Source organism: Sebastes umbrosus, chromosome 6, assembly GCF_015220745.1.
Source record: "Sebastes umbrosus isolate fSebUmb1 chromosome 6, fSebUmb1.pri, whole genome shotgun sequence".
NCBI lineage: Eukaryota > Metazoa > Chordata > Actinopteri > Perciformes > Sebastidae > Sebastes > Sebastes umbrosus.
In genome coordinates this window covers 16,802,994-16,820,395 of record NC_051274.1, presented here as the reverse complement: position 1 = coordinate 16,820,395, position 17,402 = coordinate 16,802,994, and the positions used below count along the sequence as shown (strand labels likewise).

The 17,402-nt window shown below is 42.7% G+C and overlaps 1 protein-coding gene across 7 annotated transcripts in view; it reads left to right on the top strand.

The window, feature by feature from the left end:
* The window catches only part of LOC119489521 (IQ motif and SEC7 domain-containing protein 1-like), a 102,274-nt gene that overhangs the window by 50,104 nt on the left and 34,768 nt on the right, over positions 1–17,402 (top strand). The window contains exon 1 of one of the 7 annotated variants that reach the window (XM_037772049.1): positions 4,968–5,881. The exons of the other annotated variants lie outside the window; for them this stretch is intronic. Coding sequence (XP_037627977.1) covers positions 5,805–5,881 — 77 coding nt within the window. The 5' untranslated portion in view covers positions 4,968–5,804. Of the gene's footprint in view, positions 1–4,967; positions 5,882–17,402 lie in introns of those variants that run through there. 7 annotated transcript variants of the gene reach the window in all.

Below are 17,402 nucleotides of genomic sequence, written 5' to 3'. Positions count from 1 at the left end.
CCGATGCTACTGTAGCATTTTGCCAAAATAGCACAAACTTGGCTCAGGCCGAGCTCGGTCAGCTTAAAGGCTGCTGCCCACTAAAACCTCAGCAGCTGGACATCTGTAGGCTGGCAGTGAGCTTTCAGTGGTTGAGTTTCAGCCATGTGTAAGAATTATCAAACCAACGGGAGCTGTTGGGCTCTCAGGGACACATCTCAGTGAGCTAAAGTTTCCTCGGGGGAGTAGCTAGTGTCTGATGCATCCCGTGGTTTGAAACAGCCCATAATAAGCTCCTGCCTTTGCCAACAGCAACGTCAGAAGCGACAGCACAGAGGAGAGTCGGGTGCATCAGAAAAGGATGCGTCTCCAGAACATTTTGTTCCTCTGGAAAAAATACAAACAAGATATGAGGATATGTTTATCAGCAACAATGTTACATAATAACAACCACACCAAGATATCACAAGGATGTTATTTGATTCTTATTTCCATGGTTTTCTGTTTTTTTAATCATAATTGAAAAAATGGCTGTAAGTCATTTCTACAGAGTGCATATATATATGACTCATGCTAACACACTTTCTAAACATGTTATCATGACTCAGGATTTCCGTGCGCACTGTATTTGCTTACTTCATACAAGACATGTTAATCCTATCAGGGTTTTTAAATGGTGAATCATAGTCACGTGTTAACATAGGCTCAGTTATAAGCCATCATTCAACAAGCCATATCATTCATATATATGGTTATTAAAGAAGACGCAAGCATCGCTTTTTCTTCCGTAGTAGATTGAGCTGTGTGCTTTTGTCAAACGCAGCCTGCTGTTGGTGCTGCGTCTATGTGTGTACCCTCTTTGACAGAGGAGACGGCGCTCCCCATCAGTTCTGTCACTCGGCCTTAGGTTATGAAAGGCCTTCAAGACAGCTGGCAGAGATTGAAGACTGTGGGATCCACCTCCAAACAGCCACAAAGGATTTTCTTTCCTCTTTTTTTTGTTCTCTTTTTCTTCGCCTTTGCTGTTTGCTTTCTGCTTTAATACAAAGCAAAAGCTGGAGGAGTTATTATGAATCTCTTCTCTTCCTCATGTGTCTTTCTCTGTCTCGTCCTGCTTTTGTCTCCACACAACCTCCTTCTCTTCTCTTCTGTCTTTTTTTTCCCCCTCCACCTATCTTCTGCGTGGCTGCGTTCAGGCTGGGGGCCTAAACAGCTGTACTGTACAATCTGCATGATGCAAGAGCTTGTGCTCATGCCAACTGTGCTGTAACTTTCATGTAATGAAATGATATTACCGTCCCTGTTGTATAAACTAACATGCTAGTCAGATAATCTTGAGCTTCTGTGCCTCCCTCTTTGCCAGTAATGGTACCTCCCCGCTGACTGCAGCAGTTGTGTTTTTTTTTATCCCAAATAGAAGAGGGAAGCACAACTGTGTGACACATCAGTGAGACACATGTGCAAAGAGTTGAGGTTGGACACTATAAATCACCACCACAAATCATCCTAATGTTCAGTTTTAAACTGCGTTTTCCATGCAGCTGACATAAACTGTGTTTAATGATCTAATAATGCGTGTTGTTTTTGTGTAGAGATGTACAAATTGGCCCTCTCGGGATCTGCCATTTATTGAATGCTTCTCTGATGCGGTGTGAATAAGAAAAAAAATGAATTTCCATGATGTGTTGTGCTGATGTAGTCAGAGTGAATCAGACTCCTCATTCCCCCGATCACATCAGCTCATTGACTCCCTGAGCTCTGCAAACATGGGACGCTACTCTGATCTGCCACCAGGGGGTGAACTTTTCTAACACATCCTTTCAGACAGGCTGTCCTTCACACAGACATTATGAGCTTATGCTCCTCTGTGTACTTTAAATCCTAGTTATAAGGATGTCTTTGTCATGGATTTATGTGCAACTTTGCTATAGCTCTTTTTCTATGATCTATTATTATCTTAAGCTATCTCCATCCATCTTCTTTGGTCCCCTTTTTGAATGGATCAGTTTGCAGGAAGGCCTTACAAGACAGACAAACGGTCAGGGTTAAGTCCAATCAGGTTCTTTGTGGGCAGGACAGCCACCTCACCTATAAATCTCATCTTCTTGCATGTCTGTATAATCTTTTACATTCTTGCATCCAGGTTCTTATCCGTGCATTGTTTCTCCAGTGTATAGGTAGGACTCCCTGTCTGCTTCTCTTCATTCAGCCACCTCTTTCTCCCCTCCTCACATACCGTTGACCAGAGGATTTTCCGCAGCAGCCCATTTTCTTTTGATGTGCTTATAGTATTGACTGCGCATCTCCAGCTCAGAGCAGGTCATGGAGAAATCCTCAGGGCAGATTATCAGTGATTGACCCGGTCAGTCACAGGGAGAAGTGGGGTCCCTGCGCTGTAAGGCTCGATATCAGCCCACTTCAGTTCACTGCAGTACGATGCACCAGCAGCAATGTGGAGACAAGAAGTCAAGAGCTTGTTGAATGAGGTCATTTATGCTGATTGATGGCTAAGCAGATATGATTATCTGTCTTTTATAGCCTTTTGATCTCTGGAACGGTGGAAAGATTCATATTGATGCACCTGCAGTGCAACGGGGAATCAGGAAGGAAGGAAATATCTGTCATATTTCCACATCCTCACCATACTTATTGACTTACAAACACATACTTTTGGTAGCTTCATGTGACCTGTTTCATAATTGACCTTGAGTCTGACCTCTGCAGAAATGCACTGACATTGGTGTTCAGGGTTTATATAAAGGCATCGCAAAGGTGGAAAAGAGCATCAAAAGTAATGGTGAGTAGGGATGCACGATATGGATGAGGATGATTTAATATTCCATAGCTCTGACCTAACCAAATCTAACTGACGTCACAATTGTTAACTCAACAAAAAAAAAGAACAGTTCTGACTCTTCAAATGTTCATTTATTTTTTCTAGTAAAGTGCATCAAAAGAATTGTATTGCAAATTGTAATCGTGTTGTCTTCCTCTGAAAACTGTGAATAACATCCACAATGACGATGACATGTTTGGCTCTCTAATCAGCGTGCTGCTCTTCTTCTTTCCTATTAGCGGCCAATAATTTATCAGGCCTGATATCGTGCATCCCTAATGGTGAGTCCTGGTGGCCAAACAGTGTGAAGCACGCACCATGTAACCATGTAGTTGTAAGGTCCCCAATTTGAATCAGTCAAGCATCTTTGTTGCATGTTCCTCCCAAATGTCATTTTCCACTCTTACCTATTTTAAAAAGGTGAAAAATGTCTAATTTGTAAATGTAAAAATGAGTAATTTGTAACCGAACCCCTGTCAAACACTGACAAACGCTGACGGCCTGCAGAAGTTGACTCACAGATAGCAAAACTTAGGCGGAAGCACGCATTGTGAAAAGTGACCAGTTCACCACACATATGGACATGACAATGCATGCTATATTGTGCTATCTATCCATCTACTTATTAAATCATCTTGTATACACACTTGCTCATCTCTTCATCCCCTACATAAACAAATAATAGCCCGTCATGTGTGCTTGAATGGGAGCCACCTGTGTGTTTTCTGCCAGTTAGTGCTGCAGTAATTGCTCTTCTTCTACGCCTTTGACAGACTCTAGTATGTTATGCTCACTGACACAGCGGGGTTTTCAGCCACACTCACCACCGACCGAAGGCAACCAGACGTGAATTAGAAAGAGGGAGCTAAAAGGGTTCTACATCTGGTATGAACCACATGAGTAAATCACCACCATGAACAACAGAGACATAATCTGCTTTTGGAAATAGTGAGAAAAATATTTTTTAAGTGCAGTCGCTTACCTTTTAACTGCAGCCTTAATTGCGGTCGGCGGAGTTTATCTCCGGCATTAGACTCTATCGCTAAATATTATCTCATAATCTGCTCTAAATGTGTCTTTACTTTCCAGCAAATGATGTGTAAGCACTGACATTCAGAGTGCAGACATTCAAACAGGAAGATAATCACACAGAGAATGTGAACTGTTATTTTTTCATCAATGAAGATTGAGACGTCCGTGTGTGGTCATTTTCTGTGAGATGTGTGTTAATGAGGAGTTGTGACAAAAGGCTGATGAATGTTGTGTAGATTAATTAATTCCTTTAGTGTCCCCCCTCCCTAGCTTTTCACACAGGATCTCAGTATAGCCTTTGTGCTGCTCTGGTCTTTCTATATCTTGGCCTGGGAAAAACAGAGGAAGCCCGTATTGTGCCAGGAGGTGTGTGAAAAGAGTCATGCGGAGATCACTTGTCAGACGAAACAGATCTAACTATAGCAATTAGTGTGTTTACGTGTAAATATGCACACACATTAATGCATGTTTGTTTATTTGTGTGTTTGTGCGATATGCCGCGACTCTACTTGTTTGTGTAAATATGCAGCATTTTCAGTGTTTGGACTCTTGACAGCGGCTGAATATTGATGAGAGGCCCTTCCACACCCCTTTCCCATGACTGCTGGGACCGGGTGGCACTGCAGCGTGATTCTCTGCATCTCAGGCAGAGAAAGGACAGCACTGTGCTGCTGGTGTTCAAGTGCAAAACAACCCTTTTAGCAAGAAAAGAGAGCAACGTACTATAGAGTCTATAAGTCTTTATAAGCTTTATAAGCACTGCAGCACGTTTGGAAATGCTTCTAATGAAGACACACACTTATTTGACCCATGTTTAACCCTCTTATTCTCTCTGCATATCGCTGCCATTCACATCTTACAGTTTAATTCACTTCATTAATCACTCTATTGACCATAACTGCTCAACAATTTGTGTGCATTTGTGTTTCCTGTAGTGCCTCCATGACCTTGATGAGTCTAGTACAGCAGCATTTCCTTTCCATTGCGAGACACTGAGAAAACATGAGAGCACTTGAAGCTTATATTTATTTCAACAAAGCATGCGTATATAAACTCATGTGGTCGTACAACATTGCAGCAGCCCCTCCCTGCTGAAACGCCAACCAATCGCCGGCTGCTCCGCTGGGCTTCCATTTGAAGCTTCAGTAGTACGGTAGTGTTGCCCGGCAACCAGAATCGGCACATTTCTGGGAGGTCCTGTGTAGATGGCAGCAGCTGTAAGAGGGAGAGGGAGACGGAGAGAGAGCAGGAGGCAGGAGGATCAGGAGAAGTGGGGACAGAGATAGGAAGGAGGAGGTTCAGGATTTTGACTGGAGGAAGAGGAGAAAAGGAGAAGAAGGATGGCGTTAAGCTGAAGAGGAGTGAGAGAAAAGATCTGTCGCCTCATTAGAAAGTTTCATGCAGCAGAGGAGCAGACAGAGGAGGAGGCCATTGATGATCATCCCTGTTGAGTCTGCCTGTTTTGGAGGATTCCTCCTCGTATCAGCTGCTGCTACACATTCCTCTACCTGTGCATGCTGGAGCGGTGCAGAGCTTCGGTTGGAGCTATGATGTCTCAGAGGATCCTGGGCTTGACGCACTGTGTTTAGGGACCAGCACAGAGGACAGACCGACTGACCTGGATAGGAGCTAAAAGAGTGCCGAAGCAGCCGAAATAGAGCTTATTACGGGAGGTGGATCCTGAGCGTTGATACTGGGTCCAAATCGGTCCTATCGAGGGTTCCTGAAAGGTCTGGCTTCCTGGGTGAGACAGGTCCAAAGAGTGATGTGGTTGTTCTGGGCGGGTTAAAAACCACTCAGGCTGTCATCCAGTGGCTGGAGCTCCAGAGGAGGACAGATCCCACGTCCGTGCCAGGGATTCACTGGTGGAAGAAGTGAGCAGGGTCGTGCTGCTCGTGGTGCCATGGTGCTTTTTAATGTTGCTGCTCTTCTGCCCTGTTGATTGTCTGAGCTGAGGATGTGGAAGTTCAAAGCGTTTTGCCTGGATTACTGGCATGTGCTGTGTTTGCACCCACACAACAACTTTTACAAGAGGTAGGTTTAAAAATGGCTGCAGTCATGTTTGGTTATTGTCCTTCTGGCGCTACGTGTTTCTGGACAACTTATAATTATCACAGAGTTATGTCAGCTTGTTGCCTGGCTGTGCTGAAGCGCTCCCAACATTTAAAGCAAATCCATATGATTTTTAAAACACACTCTAGCATGACTTGAGAGAAACTGCCGTGGTGCTCCGCTCTGCACGCTGACACACAGGCTGACTGACTGAGAGAGACATTAGAGCGTGTGAGCTGGCTTGAACCATTATCGATTTCTCAGAGCGAACCAGGTTAGGACTGTTATTTTGTAGGAGCACTTGGTTAAGCAACTTGGCACTTGGAATGATCTCGTTTGTGTCAGTTTGTCTGTTTAGCGTTGGCGCCGCTGAAAAGCACTTAGATGCCTGAAATCATTCATCTGTGTCCCACTGGGAACTCTCCTCTTTCACCTTTCACCTACTGCGTTATCTGCGCCTGATTACTGAGTCGAGCTTTGCAGCTCTCATCAGGGTTGACAAAGACATCAATTTTTTTCATGAATCTATAATGTGTTTTGGGATTTCTTCTTCTTTCACCGCAACATGCCCATCATGTCGTCAGATTTGATTTAATGTCCCCCTGGTGACACTTAAAACTATAAATCACAGCAGTGAATCAGAGGATGCAAGATATTTAACAGTTTGAACATCATGGTTTCTTTTTCTGTGAGAGGTTTTACCACTGATGTATGTTTTTTCGCAGCTTCCAGGTATGTTAAAAGGTGGACACTCGTCTCTCACACTCCCACACCCCCATTCCCCTGCTGCTGTGTTGAAACCATTAAAAAATAAACCTCTCCTGTCTTTTACCACCTATCAGGACTCACAGATATGATGCTCTACGTTCCATACATACACTTCACCCCCTCAGACTGAGATGCACATTGACCTGCTTTGCACAAAACAACCACTATCTGTTGAAGATGTAGAGAAAAAGACAGATATGAATGGATTATCCACGATATAAACGTGCTTTAATGTTTGGGTGGTCTTTATTTTTAATTCAATCGGCCTCTGTAATTTCACATGTGTGTATTTCAAACTGCAATCTCAGCCTCAAAGAACTCTAATTCCTCTGAATTGTTACTTATTCAACATAATTTAGATCCCTGGTTTTTGCAGTTGTGCAGAAAAGAGCTACAATATTTTGATCCATTTTCCTCCTGCTACACCAACGCCGGTTATGTTTGCAAAGGTTTCCTTCATGGCATCCCGTCGTGCAGATGTTTGATGTCTGAATCAGAGGCAAGCTGCGGCGTGAAGTCACTGATCCAGTACCTGTGAAAATTCAGGTGCACATGCCTGCTGTCTGCCACATCTCTATATGCTAATGCATTCACACATATAAAAACACACAGTTTGTCATAAGCGTTAGTATTCTGAAGGTGAGGACGCAGTATGTCCGGGATTCATTAATAATGCATCACCGATTCAGCTGGCAGCTCTTCTTTGAACGTAGGCTTCAGGGAACCCCCCCAGCTGTTGGTGCTACCTCAGTACCAAATGCTTATGGTATTATCGTCATCGTTTCAGTCAGATTTTTGATTTTGTAGTGTTTAGGGCTGTCTCTTTAGTTGATTAGTCAATTGTTTTGCTTTTTTCATGCTGAATGATCTATTTCTAAGAAACATATCAGCACATCTTTGGCCAACACAAGATTTAAAATGGTGCTTTTGTGTGATTCTTTGATGTGTTGATCAAATCAACTAATTGATTAGTCAACAAAATCATAGGAGTGTTAGTCGACTAAGAATTTCTTTGGTCAAGGACAGCCCCAGTAGTGTTACAGTACTGTCAGAAGCTTTGTGGTCTACTTAGTTTTAGGACTGTCCTGAATGCCAGTTTTTGGGCTCTGCAGCTTTGGTGAGAAATATTCTAAGGTATTCGAAGCCGCTACCGCACTGCTGTACACACACGCACCTCTACACACAACAAACAACAATATACGTCTGAGAACAACTAATAATAATTCATGTTGAATATAAAAAAATCATAATGTTGTGGGAATATTCCTTATTTAATGGGCTCTCTTGGGATTTATACTTTTTTATTACGTACTGTACTTATATTTAAAAAAAACTAAAAACTAAGCATTCGAATACTGATTTGGAGGTCGATTACCATGGCAATGGTTGAAGCCTCTAAGCATTTGGGTCTGCCCTACTTAGTTTAAATAATTAACTAAATCTTTTGCTAACTGCTGCTAATGGCTGATCTCAGTCTGTGACTCTTTGGAAGGATTCAGGACGATTGTTGTTTCTTTTTTTTCCGCACACTGTGGACAACTCATAATGTGTCTAATCCCGCAGAGTTACTGGAACATCCTGGTCATTGGGTGTAACTCATTACATTGCTCCGGTTCCAGTGTAACACAGTCAGATTGTATCCCAGAACTGAAACTGTGCTGTTAAAAGCAAGGTCAGAGTAGTAACTCAAAACAGCCTCTCCCAGCTGCTGAACTGGGGTTCACCCTCCCAGCCTCCCTCCTGCGTGGCCTTCCCATTGAGAGCAGTGTGATTGTTGGACATGTGCCCAAGTATTACCATTACACACAGGGACCGAAAGCTCTCTCGTGCTCTTTCTATCTCTCCATCTATCTCTCTGTTTCCGTCTCTCTCTCTTTCTCTTTCTCTCTCTTACAGTCATAAACACAAGCATACACATCAAATACACGACACAGGCCCTGCCCATCACTGTTGGGGAGCAGCAGATGAGTGAAAGATTGCATTGGACGGAACAAAAAGGAAGGGGTTGTCTGCAGAGAGCAGAAAGAGGGCTGGTGAGCGCTTCGTTGTGGGTGGAGAGCTTTTGTTAAGAAGAGGGATGATTTTCTTCTGCTATACGTACTGGGCCTTTACCTTACTTGGTCATCAGGCAGCAACTCTGAGCCCAACATAAACTAGGGCAGGGAGAACGTCGAAAAGGCACAGACAGAGTAACTTTAGCAGCGAAAGAATGAATTTCTCTGTGGGTTCTCCATGGAAAGTGAAGGATGTGGGGTGTAATTTGTGGTCGTGAAGGGAGTGAGCACAGACTGTACTTTTGGTGGCTCTTTTAAGGGGAGTTGCTGCAGTTTTTAAAACTTTTTTTTTTTTTTTTTTTTTTAAACTTCCCTTTAGTGCCATGTGCACTTTTTTCGGGCATGTCTGATGCCTCCGGTGATGTCACTGCCATGTGGAATGCGATGTGGAAGTACTGCATAACCAGCCGAACTATAAGGTAGGAGACCATCTGGCACAGACCAGTGTGGACAGCCGTGGCCTGCAGGATAAGTGGCGGTTGTCGTTCCGACCGACCGCAGCAGGCTGTGCAGATATTTCTGACGTTCGACTGATCAAATAACATTCCTGTCTATATGCTCAAGCTTGATGGTTTCCTTTCCAGAACCACGGAAATATATTATCACTGGCACCCAGACAGAGTGAAGAGTGAAGACATTTTCAAGGTCTTTCAGGGCAGTCTACTTTATCAAGGACGTGCCTTCGATAATGAAGGTTTAAGAATAATCTGGCCATTCTTTTTTTCATCTCCTTTAAGCCTTATTATCTCTTAACTTTGTCTTAGCATAGAAGTGTACAGCAGGAACGTCCTCTGACATGCAGGATTCAAATCTCTCTCTGAATGAACACAGAAACCAGCAAAAAAGATTAGAAAGATTTCTTTCTATTATTATTCAGTCCACAGAGATGGGATTATGTGATTGATTGACCAATTTGATATCTTCAGTTGTACATTTCTGTTACATTCAGCCTGTGATTCTAATCATGTAGCCTGCAGGGAACCTCAAAAGCACTGTAACTCACACAGTGTTGACCTCTCCAAACATACAGGCCTTTCATATTATCTGTTTTTTTAATCGTTGTTACTGTTTGTTTTTCTTAGATATGATTTGTATTTTTCCTTATTGGCAGGCAAAGCAAATATACAGGCAGGTTCTTTATATCATCATTATATGTCATCCACCAACATGCCGTATGAACATAACTCTGAACATTAGAAACATTTTTGAGGCCAATATCATATGTAGATGTTTAAGAAATCTGAAACAATAAATTAGTAATAAATTCAAATAAATTTAAAAAAGAATACATTTTTAACATATAATAAATAAATAATAAATAACTTTATCACCAATCCCACTATTTCCAAAAAGTTAGGCTATATTACAATTAATTGGCCAAAACCAAATATCATTTCAATTTATTTCAAAAAAGTTTAAACTTTTTTTCCTGCCAATTATTCTTCTGTCATAGCTCTGTGATAAAAGATGTGTAAAGGCTTAAATCGGTTCATATGACTGAAAACGTTTTACGCTCAAAGGTGCTAAATGTGAGATTGGAAGCTTATCTATTGCCTAAAGCCGCATGGCTCTCAACATGGCGACGGCTGAACCGGCGGCTCGTAGCTAACGGTGCTAACAGCCCAAACAACGGCAACATTGCTGACAGAGCTAACAGTGTTAACGTGAGAGGGAACCCGAGGATGGGTTCTACGCTTCCGCAACAGCGCTGTCGGTTGGGACGGCGTTATCAGCTATAACCGCCATATGAGAGCAGTGCAGAGCAGCAGTGAGCTATCCAGTGGGGCACGCTCACATGCACTAAAAGCATGTGCGGCCGGCCCGGGGATGTCAACAAAGCACAAAGAAGCTCTTATTTCAACACACACAGGTAGATTCTGCTCAGGTAGACATTACTCCTCTATATCTTTACATAGCAAATAGTTGTTTGCTTCTATATTAAAGCTCTGGATATTATATAGAGCACCTTTAATGCAACATTATCTGAAAGAGTTTTATCTTATTTTATTACCTCTAATTACACTGATAAAACAGAAGACCAGACGCGATAGGACCGAAAACACCCTTCCCTAAATGAAAATTTTAAATTGGGCTACTTTTATGACACTTGGTGATACCTTGTGCTCTGATTGGGCCACTTTTTGTCAGTAACAGTAAGCTCCTCCTCACTCATCCAGTCCCTAGATCCCCTCTCCCTGTGCTGTCTATCCTTTTATATCCCCCTTCCCACTTTCCTGGATGGAACATGGTGAAAGAAAACAAAACAAACAAAGCAAAAAGAACAATATGCAGGTAACCATCTCCTGAATGGGTTAATACTAACCTGCTAAATGTCTGAGAGACTAAAGCAACGAGGCGATTCATGACCGAGGCAGGTATCCAGTAACAGTGACACCGTAGACATCAGGGTACATCTGATATGACTCTGGTTCTGTGTCAGAGAGTATACGCCGACAGCATTACTTATTTAATGTGTGCCGATCTGGAGCTTGTCACTAGTGCCTCCTCGTCCCATAGTGGATATATATCCATGGGACGGAGTAGCTCTGTGGAGTCTCATCTGAGTGAACTGGGATGTTAAACGCCGCCTGACAGAACTGCACTGCTTCATAATAGGTAAATGGGATTGAACTCTGGGAACATTAGCCTGAACCGAACTGAAAATCATACTTGTAGATCAAATGAGAGCAGGCACTGACCCCTTTGTTGGTGCCCTGCTTCGGTACGCTGGCTTTACGACAAGTGAGATCTTTTTTTTGGGGGGGGGAGAACTGCTTGTAATGGAAAAGTAGCAACCTGCCAAGGCGAGCTTGCAGTTCCACTGTGGTGAGTTAAAAAATACTCTCCGGGGTGGAAAAGCTTAGACGTGTCTAGGATTGAAGCCGTATTCTGGTCAGAAATGTCAGGATGATGGAGATCTCAAGTTGCAGTTAGCCTCAACAGAAAAGTGGACTGGGTTTCTGGCCTTGCAGAGTTGGTGCTGAATAGATTAAATTCATAGTAATGTTCCTTTAGGAATTATAGACTACAGAGGTGAACCGCAGTCACACAGACTGGTGCCAAGCCCAAATGTAGGTGCTCATAGTTGATTCAGGATATTTCCGCTCACATGTTTGTAAACTGTATTTTTGTACTCATGCTTGTCCAAATGTGTATCCAGTGGAAAATAGGTTTACACTGCAACAATCTGTGTCCTCAGGCTTATTGCCATTGGCTGGCCTCCACAGTGGGGTGCATCATTATGGATGTGCCCATGACCAGAAAAAGGAGCTTGCTATGTGTTTGTGCTTTGGTTTACAGTATCTGAGGTTTACTTGAAAGCATTTTATATGCAAAGGCTTTTTTCTAATCTATGCTTAAGTTGCAGTCAATGTCCACACCGCTGAATAATTTACACCGGCGTCTCTCCCACAGGGACATCAGCATTGTGTGGGAAGATCTCTTTCTTCTTTACATTACTTTTTATATCACCCTTTTTAAGAATAACAGTGTTCTGCCTTGTTTGCTGAAAGGACATGTGATGATGACAGTAATAAACGGGCTAATGTGGTGTAGCCGTAAGGGAAAGGCTTGTCTCTTCACCTCCTATTGCTGCAGGGTGGAAACATGACGGGAAAATATATTTGGGAACATTGCCTCTGCTGCAGTATCTACTCTGCTCATGTTAAGCCGTACAGCTTTTGAAATGCTAATCATCCGAGGAAGCCAGTTTGTTTACTCTAATGCTGAAGAATGCCACCCTCTAGAGAGAGAGCGCTCTTCATGTTCAGGGCATTTACTGAGGTGTCTGATGAGGAAAGTGCACACAGTACAGTACGAAATAAAGATGCATTATGTCAGGAAAAAACGTCTCCCCCTTTTTGTACACGTTTTATGATTAAAGCGTGTTATGATTAAACATGTGTAGCTCCACTCTTTATTATGAGTGGACTGGAAGCTCAGAGGGAAACACAGGCGCTGTCTCTTTCTGTGGCTTTTTCTGCCGCTATACTCTACTTTTGATGACATATTCCTTTGCATCTCTTCACAGTGCCTGCCTGGAGAATAATAAGGGTGTGTGCTGCATTAACTTATGTAATGGCGAGCGCGAGGAGGGTGCGGGATGGGGGGGATGCGAGGTGGGGGGTGAGAAGGAGGAGGGGGAGAAGAGTAGAGTGATGAGCTCATGCTGCTGCACTGCAGCTCTTCTATACACACTCTGCACCTTGTAGTCGTTTGGCCATGTGCACGCTTTTGCAAAAAATGCACACATGCATTGATTGATTCACATACAAATTTGTATGCACACGCAGAGTCGGACTAAAAAAAGAACAGCTCATTATTTGCAAAAATTAGAGCCCAGCTTATTAGTGTTCTGCTGCAGAATCTGAAGGCTGGCAATATATGGCGCTTGCGCGGTCCTCACATCTTTGTCGCTTATCTGTCTCTGTGCCTTGCTTTGAATGGGAATCAGTGCATGTACACTGTCCTGTACCTGCACCACTGGAGGAACAGCTGTGAGCAAGCTGAGCCCCCAGAGCTCAGAGTTGGTAATTGCTGCTAATCCACCGACTCTTTTCAGTGACAAAGCAGACCCTCATTATCCAGAGTGTGTTTTGATTTATGTCAGAAATGAGCGAGGTGGGGTAGGGTCACGCTGGGGGGAGTTGATAATAGCACGACAGCACATTTACTCTATAAAACAGAGTGGTCCCTTTGGGGGCTTTCAGCTCTGTCTCAGCCTGCGATGAATAGGTGAATAAAAGATGAAATGTTGCTCTTGGCAGAAGACTAAACATTAGAACATCATTGTCCAAGACTCTCAATGCTAATATTGTGCATCAGGGGGCGTACATTGGATCATTAAAAGCAGAATTTATCATTTTTTCATCAATAAATATTTGATCACGAACTGAATTTTTTTGCATGCATTTGCGTGGGCTCGGGATTTGTGAAATCGGCACACGTCCCTGCGTGAGAGTGAAATAACCATGCTGTCAGGGAGGCTGGGACTGTGGATGGTAAACAGTCATTAAATGTTTATCCTGATTGGACTAATTGCTCTGAGCTGTGTGTAAATGCAGGTCTGTGTTTTTTGCACGTACACAGCAGACGTCTATATCCTCTAACGAGACGGACAGTGCATTCTTTTTTTTTTCTGTCAGCCTTAGCTGTTGCCTTGACAACTGGCCTCGGAGATCTGTGCACGTGCATGCAATTGTGATAAATCCTGCTTTCAATCTACGAGGGAGGCAGCGTCCACCGAGACACATCATCTGATGTGTGTATCGCTCAGGTTTCCCGTAGTCACGTGACTTTTCTTCTCCGTGACATCATTCACCGAGGTTCATTCATACCGTACAGATATTGTCTGTCTGTGTATTGATTTTATTCCTTTAGGCTGCAATTAGTCTGACCACAGATAATGAACCATTGGTGCACAGGAGTTGAATTATTGATAATTATCAGTATCATTATTATAATTCTTAGTAACAGAATTATAGTGCGAAAGCACATGTTTTTACTGTTTCCGGGCTTTTAACCCACATCGGAGACAGTTCCTTTCAAATTAAGGGCCACTTCTGAGACTCTCAGAGACATTTCTGACAAATGAGACTAAGAGATACAACCTGTCTCCTCATACAGACCCGAACATGTCTCCCTGTAGCTTAAATGAGCTCCCTCGGGACTAAAGAATATCTCCTCTCTCATTCAATATGTAGCCATTGCTCCTCTAACTCCTTTCTCCCTGCATATTTTCTCCCCCTTTTTCAAAAAACAGTAACCCTCCCACTGCTGCTCTACTTTACATTAACTTGTTTCCTTTCCCCCCTCTTGATAAAGACGAGTGGGAGTCCTTTGATCAGCCATATATCCCTAAACCCTAAATCAGTCTCAGTGCAGCCAGCGATGACTGTGCACTACCGCCATCTGTTGGTAGAGAGACTTCAGGGCAGAGAACAGCCGTCTTATATGTGAATGTGCTGCTGAATGTGTGTGTGTGGATAGTCTATACATGGCTTTGACTGCATTTGTCATAAAGAAGTAGACAAAGTTACCATCAAATCAGTCAATTGATTAGTGCATGAGTTAGTCAAGGGCAGACAGCTAAGTAATTAAACAATGGGGGATATTTCAAGTCAAATAAATGAGCATCCTTAATTCCACTGTGAGCCATCGGTGAGTGGAGAGAAGACAAATTAAGGCAGATGGGGGATCTTGCCTTGTCTGGAGTCCCACAGAGGCTGCTGCAGCCTTGTAGCCTGTTTCTCTGGCTCTCCTCCCAGATGGATGCTATTGAGATTTACTGCCAAGGCTTACTTAACATTTCTGATATAATAATGATTTTACTGGAGAGAAAAAAAGGTATTATTTTTTTAGTAGAATGACTCACAGATCTGTTATTTCTGTCCTGAATTATTCTTGCAAAAACGCATAGAGCATCAAAGGAAAAACAGTATCTAGCCCACAGTTTTTATTTTTTTATTTAAATCATAGAACCACCAAATGTCTGGCTCATTTCTGAGAATCTCTACTCTGTGAGTATTGACATGTTTTCATCAGCTACGGCCAACTGGACAGAACTGGCCTGAGCCGCACACAAAAGCAGAGGAAACGTAGAGAGGTGGATGTTTGCAGGACGGCAATCTTAGACAGTGTTACTTCCAGATACAGTGTCAGCTCTCTCAGTGTAAAAACGCCACAATCACATCCTGTACTCTCACACTTTTTGCCGAATAAGAAGGATATACGGTCGCTGATTTTTCACCTGTTTCTGACTGTCAAACTCAGACCTTTATGTTAATGGTATTCTGATTTCTCATGTTGTCAGATGACCTGTTATCTAACTACATTTTTGGATTGTGCTCAGGCTGTCTGAGGATGTGTTCTGGTTGAGAGCTCAGATTTCCCCTTCGGCAACACCATGTGTCCTGAAGAGGGAGAGGAGAGTAAAAACAACAACTATCGGTGACCTTGCAGCGCTGCAACACGCAGGTTCGGAACGTGTCCCCACTGAACCATAGACATCAACACAGCAGCTGAATAAAAGAGCACAGACCAGGGTGGAGGCATGTTGGGGGGTGAGAACGAGAGGACAGCTGATGGTGGAGAGAGAGAGAGAGAGAGAGACTAATGAAAGAGAGATTCAAAGAAAGAGTGTGGCAGTGAGTGAGACAGGGGGAGGGTGCTGTGTGTGTGAGGAGAGCCTCCTCTTTTCATTGACGTTTAGGGGAATGTGCTGATTAGTGGAGAGTAAATCAGTCAGATGGAGGTTCCCAGTCTCTCGTAGATCCAGTCGAGCTCTCCAGCAGCAACCACGGTCACCTTACCTTTCAGTAGCAATTTGTCATCAGAGCCCGGACCTCGTTTCATACCGTACTGCGGGCCAACCCCGGAGACAGATGTGTGTGGAGGTAGGTGGGCTCCACTCGGAAGGTGTGTGTGTGTGTGTGTGTGTGATCTCTCTGGCTGTGAGGTGCAGGTTCATATAGGTTCTGTAACGGAGGCAGCAGCTGTTTACGTTGTCAGACGCTGCAGGTGTGTGGTGAGCTGGCGTGCATGCATGAGAGAGGTGCGGAAATTAGTGGGCATGAAATTAATTACCAACAATTTTGATAATTGTTTACGTCATTTATTAAGCAAAAATACCAAACACTCTTTCCAGCTTATCAAGTGTGATCATTTTCTCCTTTTTATCTGTTTCACATCATTGTCAGTTGAATTACCTTTTGGTTTTTAGAGATTACTCAATTTATCTGAAAAATAATAATCCAAAAATAATAAGCAGTTGCAACCCTACGTGAGAGATGAATAAAAGGATGGATGAATGTGTAGGGTTGACTATTGATGCTTTAACAAAATATTTACACAATGAGATTTTTGATAAATAATAAGCAGAAATGTGGATATAATGACTAAGTGAGGAACGGCAAATAATAGAACAGCTAGAACAGTCTGGTAAGTTCAGAAAATTTCATCACTTTACTGTAATGTAGCCTTTACAACCAGGAAAAGACAACATCACTTATGCCATATCGCCATATTAAAAATCTAAGACGATATTTTTGCCCAGCCCTAATGTGTGAGTATGGAAAGTATGTAACATGGAGCCATTGATGCTCGTACACTGGGGTACCGACGCTGCTGCTCTGTAGTCTGATGTCACACTCACGCTGATGCACAGTGCTGGGAGGGAGGGAGAGTTGTTTGTGTTTTATTTGTGCCTCTTATTTATAGAGTCAAAATACATCTTTATCAAACTGCACTGTATATTTAATAGGGGTGTTAGAAAATATCGAATATATTGAATATCGCAATACGATGTTTTGTGATATCGATTCTCAAAAAAACTGTATTGATTTTTAATTAATAGTTTACTTTCAAAGATTAAATCAGTCAATACTTTATTTCATTTGCAAAGAGATGCAACCTCTCAGTGTATGTGCCCTCTCAAGGTAGTGCTCTGATGTTGGATGTTACAGGGACTGTAATAAATGCAAATGCAGAACCCACTGTTCTGATTGCAAAAAAAAGTCTATATTCTCAATCTCAATATTCTGGCCTCGCTTACAGTATTGCAATATATCACAATTTATTGAAACGTAACCCCTCTATAATGATACCTATCTTATCGCCAGATTCTTGCCAATACACACAGCCCTAATATTTAAGTAAATGTATGTGATTTGTCATCTTTATAA